Source organism: Trypanosoma cruzi, genomic scaffold (assembly GCF_000209065.1).
Source record: "Trypanosoma cruzi strain CL Brener 1047053517133 genomic scaffold, whole genome shotgun sequence".
Lineage (NCBI taxonomy): Eukaryota > Euglenozoa > Kinetoplastea > Trypanosomatida > Trypanosomatidae > Trypanosoma > Trypanosoma cruzi.
The window spans coordinates 73,989-81,767 of record NW_001849562.1 but is presented as its reverse complement, the minus strand read 5'-3'; the positions used below and the strand labels follow the sequence as shown (position 1 = coordinate 81,767).

Below are 7,779 nucleotides of genomic sequence, written 5' to 3'. Positions count from 1 at the left end.
CGCGGATGATCGCCCATCTGAGGATGTTGTTATGGCGACCGGGTGTATAGCCACCATCATGGAGGCAATGGGTTCAGCATCAGAGCCCTACATTGAAGATGCCGTTGCCCTGGCGTTGCACCTTATTGAGACAACTGATGAATCCTCAGCAAAGGCTAATTGTGCATATCTTCTTCGGGTATTGGTAGAGTGCTTTCCATGTCGCTTTGATAACGTTTCCGCTATAAATCCACTGCTGCAGGCACTTTGGGGAATTGCTGGAAGCCAAGACGAGATTCCCGCGGCGGTAGACAATGCGGTGTCTGCGACATGCACAATGGTGCGCTTTCTCTCACCGACTACCATTCCCCTTTCATCTGTTGTCCCTGCGCTGCTGGAACGGATACCGATGCGTGTGGATCGAACCGAAAACGCCAATGCCATTCGAACAATCATACACCTTCTGACATCACAGCGAGAATTTACAAAGTCGCACGTTTGGATTGCGATGGTGCGCTGCGTCGCCACCGTGCTGGCTGCACTGACCGTGGATGAGGAGCAGAAGCAGCTGTTGGTCGTTCAAGGGGCCATCCCTTTCATTGATATTTGCCGAACCGAATGGAGGGAAACATGTGCACAGCTGCCAGTGGAACTACAGGCCGCCTTGGAACGCTACGGCTGTTACTGAGCGATGGTGCTGCGGTGCTGGCAGGGACATGGAGGCACCACATCGCCCGCCGCATAAAAGGTATGAATACGAATAAAGGAATGTTAAGTGACTTTTTTCAATTATTGATGGTATTTCTTTTTTTTTGTTTTCTCCACAGCCTCTTGAAGGAAATAGGGAGACGATATGGCATGATTGAGCTGTTGATTGCTGATTACTTCCCTTTTCTATTTTTTTCTCTTGCCTTGTTTGACATGACAGGCGCAGTGCTGGTAGTTCCGGTGACGGATATGCAGGCCTACACCAAGCCACACCTCAACTGCCAGCCTGTTGCAATGCGTGGTGAAACCTTGAACTGCGACGCTGCCACCACGTTGCGCGCTTCCACATTTACTGGCAAAAACTTTGATCCAGGACGAAATTTAGATTTGTTTTTGGAAAAAGAGGGGGCCGACGAAGGCGAAAAGTTCCCGCGACCACCAGAGAGGGGTAACAATGAGTTTATTAGTGGCCATATTGAGCCACCAGTATCGGTAGGGGCCTTGGCGTCATCACATAGTAGTCTCGGGGAGCGGTTGAGGCTTGTGGAGCTGCAGTGTCGCGCGTACTACGATCAACTCCAGCAGGTTACCATGGAAAGGGATGTGTTGCAGGAGAAGGTGCGGGCGATGGACAAGCAACGCTTGTTGGGCACAAGTAAGATAAGGGAACTTATCGAAGAAAACAAGAGTTTAAGGGCTGCTTTTGAGGAAGCCGACGTGCGACTGGGTATTGCGGAGATTGAGCAGCAGGCGTTATTGAAGGAGACTCAACGTCTGCGGGAACATCTTTTTCTCATGCAGCAAGAGTTGGGAGGCGAGGGGAGACGAGTCAATTGTGCACTCCACCAGTGCGCAGGCACTGTTGGAGAGTCGGACTTAACCACTTTGGGTCACTTTTCTGACAATGAGATTCCGCAGCGGCAGTCAGACATTGTGACCTCATCTGCCAACGTGGTGTCGCCTGACATCGTTGAGGATTCTTTGGTTGTCATCCCTCTGGCAAAGGGGGAGTCTACCAAACAACGAGATTCACAGCAGGAAACAGTGGCGGATGGAAGCCCCAAGAATCAAAGACATAAGGACGAGCAGCAGGGTTTGCGCGCCACCAACAGTTACTTGGAGGCTCGATGTCGTGTGCTTGAGACCCAACTGCACCGTCTCCGTGAGAGACTCGTCTCACAGGATCTTCCAGCGCCTCCCACAAACACCCACGACAAATAAACCGGATCGTGACGCTTGAGAGGAGCTGCTTCTTATTTCTTTGAGTGGTGGTGGTGTTTTTTTTTCTTTATTTTATTTTATTTTTGATGATCCTGAGTCTTGTGCACGAGGGAGGATGTGTTTGCTCACGACGACACCTCTTGCCTCTGCGTTCTCTCTTAATAGGCATTTAGAGACGACGGATTGGTTGCTTTAGCTCTTTTTTTTTCTTTTCTTTCTTATTGCGTTGTGGAGTGGAAAGGATAAACGTGAAGAAAAAAAAAACAATAGAAGGCTACGGCGACTGCCGACGTGATTACCATCAGTACTACCATATATATATATATTTCCCACAGTGTTTCCAACAGTTGCCTTTTTTCTCCACGTATCTTATATCGACATTTATCGAAACACACAACAACGTAAAAACGGACGTGGCTTTTGGAGATATGAGCAGCAACTTGCAGCTTAACACATGCGGGGCATTCACAATGCGCCGGGATTGTCACCTGTGTGATAGCCCAACGCAACTTTACGTGCCACAACTACGGCGGGCGTCACACAGGCCGATGCATTTAAATACTGATGGGTACGAGGTGAAGCGTTCTTCCTCTCCGGTTGCCGATTCTCCTTCACGTCAATCGTGGGTGGAAACAAGGAAAATGGCCGTGACACTGGGAGAGCTCGAAGAGCTATACCGCGCAAACAATAAGAACCGCCACGGCACATGGAAGGCGGCAGCGGCGCAGGACGAAACGGACACCATTAAAGAAGAGTGCAGATGGTTAACGGAACAGCGAGACACGTTGGGGAAAAAAGTCGAAGAGCTTCAAAACCAGCTGAAAGAAGAGCGGAAAAAGAATGCACGGTCTCCAAGCATCACGTTCTCCCTGCAGACGGAAGCCGATACGACGCGCATGAGTGGCCAACAACTACTGACAGCACTAAAAGAGGAAAATATGGCAATAAAAAAACAAAAAAAAGCCATGGAGAAGGCACTGAGAGACACACAGAACAACGCTATTCACTCCAAACACCAGGAGAGAATTCTCCAAGAAAAATACCGTGACGCCAAACAGGAAAACAAACGATTAAAAGAAAAAAACCTTCGGGCTCAACAAAATATCGAACATCTTACGCACCTCCTAAAAATCACAACGATGGCAAAAGAAACTGCAGAAAACGATGCTGCGGCAATCGAAGAAGCATTGAAGCAGGCGGAGAACGACATTGAGGAATTAATGCGCCAGATATCCACCTACAAAAAAGAAAATCAACACGACAACCATTATCATCTGGAAGCTCAAACAAACACAAAAACAAAGGGGAAAAACACTCCAAAGCCATTAAACCAAACACAAGAGAACGATGATTATACAACAGTAACGCAATTCAAGAACAACAAAATAAAAAAAGAAAATCACACAAATGACAAAGAATCACGAAAAGAAAAAGAAGAGAATACAACATCTTGTAAAGAGAAAGATGATGCCACAAAGGCGAAAAATCACCTGCAGCGGGAGAGAGACGCCGTGGCGGAGAATTCTGTGCTGCAGAAGGAGAGGGATGAAGCCGTGGCGGAGAATTCTGTGCTGCAGAAGGAGAGGGATGACGCCGTGGCGGAGAATGCCCAGCTGCAGAAGGAGAGGGATGACGCCGTGGCGGAGAATGCCCAGCTGCAGAGGGAGAGGGATGAAGCCGTGGCGGAGAATGCCCAGCTGCAGAAGGAGAGGGATGACGCCGTGGCGGAGAATGCCCAGCTGCAGAAGGAGAGGGATGACGCCGTGGCGGAGAATGCCCAGCTGCAGAAGGAGAGGGATGACGCCGTGGCGGAGAATTCTGTGCTGCAGAAGGAGAGGGATGACGCCGTGGCGGAGAATTCTGTGCTGCAGAAGGAGAGGGATGACGCCGTGGCGGAGAATGCCCAGCTGCAGAAGGAGAGGGATGAAGCCGTGGCGGAGAATTCAGTGCCGCAGAGGGAGAGGGATGACGCCGTGGCGGAGAATTCAGTGCCGCAGAGGGAGAGGGATGACGCCGTGGCGGAGAATGCCCAGCTGCAGAGGGAGAGGGATGACGCCGTGGCGGAGAATTCAGTGCCGCAGAGGGAGAGGGATGAAGCCGTGGCGGAGAATGCCCAGCTGCAGAGGGAGAGGGATGACGCCGTGGCGGAGAATTCAGTGCCGCAGAGGGAGAGGGATGAAGCCGTGGCGGAGAATGCCCAGCTGCAGAGGGAGAGGGATGACGCCGTGGCGGAGAATGCCCAGCTGCAGAGGGAGAGGGATGACGCCGTGGCGGAGATTGCCCAGCTGCAGAAGGAGAGGGATGACGCCGTGGCGGAGAATGGCCAGCTGCAGAAGGAGAGGGATGACGCCGTGGCGGAGAATGCCCAGCTGCAGAAGGAGAGGGATGAAGCCGTGGCGGAGAATGCCCAGCTGCAGAAGGAGAGGGATGACGCCGTGGCGGAGAATTCTCTACTGCAGAAGGAGAGGGACGAAGCCGTGGCGGAGAATGCCCAGCTGCAGAGGGAGAGGGATGACGCCGTGGCGGAGAATTCTGTGCTGCAGAAGGAGAGGGATGAAGCCGTGGCGGAGAATTCTGTGCTGCAGAAGGAGAGGGATGACGCCGTGGCAGAGAATGCCCAGCTGCAGAAGGAGAGGGATGACGCCGTGGCGGAGATTGCCCAGCTGCAGAGGGAGAGGGATGACGCCGTGGCAGAGAATGCCCAGCTGCAGAAGGAGAGGGATGAAGCCGTGGCGGAGAATGCCCAGCTGCAGAGGGAGAGGGATGAAGCCGTGGCGGAGAATGCCCAGCTGCAGAGGGAGAGGGATGACGCCGTGGCGGAGATTGCCCAGCTGCAGAGGGAGAGGGATGACGCCGTGGCGGAGAATGCCCAGCTGCAGAAGGAGAGGGATGACGCCGTGGCGGAGAATGCCCAGCTGCAGAAGGAGAGGGATGACGCCGTGGCGGAGAATGCCCAGCTGCAGAAGGAGAGGGATGAAGCCGTGGCGGAGAATGCCCAGCTGCAGAAGGAGAGGGATGACGCCGTGGCGGAGAATTCTGTGCTGCAGAAGGAGAGGGATGACGCCGTGGCGGAGAATGCCCAGCTGCAGAAGGAGAGGGATGACGCCGTGGCGGAGAATTCTGTGCTGCAGAAGGAGAGGGACGAAGCCGTGGCGGAGAATGCCCAGCTGCAGAAGGAGAGGGATGACGCCGTGGCGGAGAATGCCCAGCTGCAGAAGGAGAGGGATGACGCCGTGGCGGAGAATGCCCAGCTGCAGAAGGAGAGGGATGAAGCCGTGGCGGAGAATGCCCAGCTGCAGAGGGAGAGGGATGACGCCGTGGCGGAGATTGCCCAGCTGCAGAAGGAGAGGGATGACGCCGTGGCGGAGAATTCTGTGCTGCAGAAGGAGAGGGATGAAGCCGTGGCGGAGAATTCTGTGCTGCAGAAGGAGAGGGATGAAGCCGTGGCGGAGAATTCTGTGCTGCAGAAGGAGAGGGACGAAGCCGTGGCGGAGAATTCTGTGCTGCAGAAGGAGAGGGATGAAGCCGTGGCGGAGAATTCTGTGCTGCAGAAGGAGAGGGATGAAGCCGTGGCGGAGAATGCCCAGCTGCAGAAGGAGAGGGATGAAGCCGTGGCGGAGAATGCCCAGCTGCAGAAGGAGAGGGATGACGCCGTGGCGGAGAATGCCCAGCTGCAGAAGGAGAGGGATGAAGCCGTGGCGGAGAATGCCCAGCTGCAGAGGGAGAGGGATGACGCCGTGGCGGAGATTGCCCAGCTGCAGAGGGAGAGGGATGACGCCGTGGCGGAGAATTCTGTGCCGCAGAAGGAGAGGGATGACGCCGTGGCGGAGAATGCCCAGCTGCAGAGGGAGAGGGATGACGCCGTGGCGGAGAATGCCCAGCTGCAGAGGGAGAGGGATGACGCCGTGGCGGAGAATTCTGTGCTGCAGAAGGAGAGGGATGACGCCGTGGCGGAGAATGCCCAGCTGCAGAAGGAGAGGGATGAAGCCGTGGCGGAGAATGCCCAGCTGCAGAAGGAGAGGGATGACGCCGTGGCGGAGAATGCCCAGCTGCAGAAGGAGAGGGATGACGCCGTGGCGGAGAATTCTGTGCTGCAGAAGGAGAGGGATGACGCCGTGGCGGAGAATGCCCAGCTGCAGAGGGAGAGGGATGACGCCGTGGCGGAGAATTCTGTGCTGCAGAAGGAGAGGGATGACGCCGTGGCGGAGAATGCCCAGCTGCAGAAGGAGAGGGATGAAGCCGTGGCGGAGAATGCCCAGCTGCAGAAGGAGAGGGATGACGCCGTGGCGGAGAATGCCCAGCTGCAGAAGGAGAGGGATGACGCCGTGGCGGAGAATTCTGTGCCGCAGAGGGAGAGGGATGACGCCGTGGCGGAGAATGCCCAGCTGCAGAAGGAGAGGGATGACGCCGTGGCGGAGAATTCTGTGCTGCAGAAGGAGAGGGATGAAGCCGTGGCGGAGAATGCCCAGCTGCAGAAGGAGAGGGATGACGCCGTGGCGGAGAATGCCCAGCTGCAGAAGGAGAGGGATGACGCCGTGGCGGAGAATGCCCAGCTGCAGAGGGAGAGGGATGACGCCGTGGCGGAGAATGCCCAGCTGCAGAAGGAGAGGGATGACGCCGTGGCGGAGAATGCCCAGCTGCAGAAGGAGAGGGATGACGCCGTGGCGGAGAATGCCCAGCTGCAGAAGGAGAGGGATGACGCCGTGGCGGAGAATGCCCAGCTGCAGAAGGAGAGGGATGACGCCGTGGCGGAGAATTCTGTGCTGCAGAAGGAGAGGGATGACGCCGTGGCGGAGAATGCCCAGCTGCAGAAGGAGAGGGATGACGCCGTGGCGGAGAATGCCCAGCTGCAGAGGGAGAGGGATGACGCCGTGGCGGAGATTGCCCAGCTGCAGAGGGAGAGGGATGACGCCGTGGCGGAGAATGCCCAGCTGCAGAAGGAGAGGGATGACGCCGTGGCGGAGAATGCCCAGCTGCAGAAGGAGAGGGATGACGCCGTGGCGGAGAATTCTGTGCTGCAGAAGGAGAGGGATGAAGCCGTGGCGGAGAATGCCCAGCTGCAGAGGGAGAGGGATGACGCCGTGGCGGAGAATTCTGTGCTGCAGAAGGAGAGGGATGACGCCGTGGCGGAGAATGCCCAGCTGCAGAAGGAGAGGGATGACGCCGTGGCGGAGAATTCTGTGCTGCAGAAGGAGAGGGATGAAGCCGTGGCGGAGAATGCCCAGCTGCAGAAGGAGAGGGATGAAGCCGTGGCGGAGAATGCCCAGCTGCAGAAGGAGAGGGATGACGCCGTGGCGGAGAATGCCCAGCTGCAGAAGGAGAGGGATGATGCCGTGGCGGAGAATGCCCAGCTGCAGAGGGAGAGGGATGACGCCGTGGCGGAGATTGCCCAGCTGCAGAGGGAGAGGGATGACGCCGTGGCGGAGAATGCCCAGCTGCAGAAGGAGAGGGATGACGCCGTGGCGGAGAATGCCCAGCTGCAGAAGGAGAGGGATGACGCCGTGGCGGAGAATGCCCAGCTGCAGAGGGAGAGGGATGACGCCGTGGCGGAGATTGCCCAGCTGCAGAGGGAGAGGGATGACGCCGTGGCGGAGAATTCTGTGCCGCAGAGGGAGAGGGACGACGCCGTGGCGGAGAATGCCCAGCTGCAGAGGGAGAGGGATGACGCCGTGGCGGAGAATGGCCAGCTGCAGAAGGAGAGGGATGACGCCGTGGCGGAGAATGCCCAGCTGCAGAAGGAGAGGGATGACGCCGTGGCGGAGAATGCCCAGCTGCAGAAGGAGAGGGATGAAGCCGTGGCGGAGAATGCCCAGCTGCAGAAGGAGAGGGATGACGCCGTGGCGGAGAGATATGTGCTGCAGAAGGAGAGGG

The 7,779-nt window shown here is 56.5% G+C and overlaps 3 protein-coding genes across 3 annotated transcripts, besides 5 other annotated features; all 3 read left to right on the top strand.

Annotated features, from left to right (window-relative positions):
• Tc00.1047053504019.9 (hypothetical protein, conserved) lies at nt 1-667 on the top strand (the record flags this gene model as incomplete). The annotated part of the gene is made up of 1 exon (XM_800214.1): nt 1-667. A coding segment is annotated over one exon (667 nt), but the record flags the coding sequence as incomplete, so codon positions are not given.
• Nucleotides 1-2,259: a sequence feature (heterozygous, Esmeraldo-like haplotype).
• Nucleotides 748-1,908, top strand: Tc00.1047053504019.6 (uncharacterized protein; the record flags this gene model as incomplete). The annotated part of the gene is made up of 1 exon (XM_800216.1): nt 748-1,908. One exon carries the CDS (start codon nt 748-750, stop codon nt 1,906-1,908), a length of 1,161 nt encoding a protein of 386 aa, XP_805309.1.
• Nucleotides 1,965-1,993: a sequence feature (AT_rich).
• Nucleotides 2,260-2,862: a sequence feature (haploid, non-Esmeraldo-like haplotype).
• On the top strand, nt 2,337-7,779 carry Tc00.1047053504019.3 (uncharacterized protein; the record flags this gene model as incomplete). The annotated part of the gene is made up of 1 exon (XM_800215.1): nt 2,337-7,779. A coding segment is annotated over one exon (5,443 nt), but the record flags the coding sequence as incomplete, so codon positions are not given.
• Nucleotides 2,863-4,041: a sequence feature (heterozygous, non-Esmeraldo-like haplotype).
• Nucleotides 4,042-7,779: a sequence feature (areas not merged during assembly with more than two copies in the genome that could not be assigned to a particular haplotype).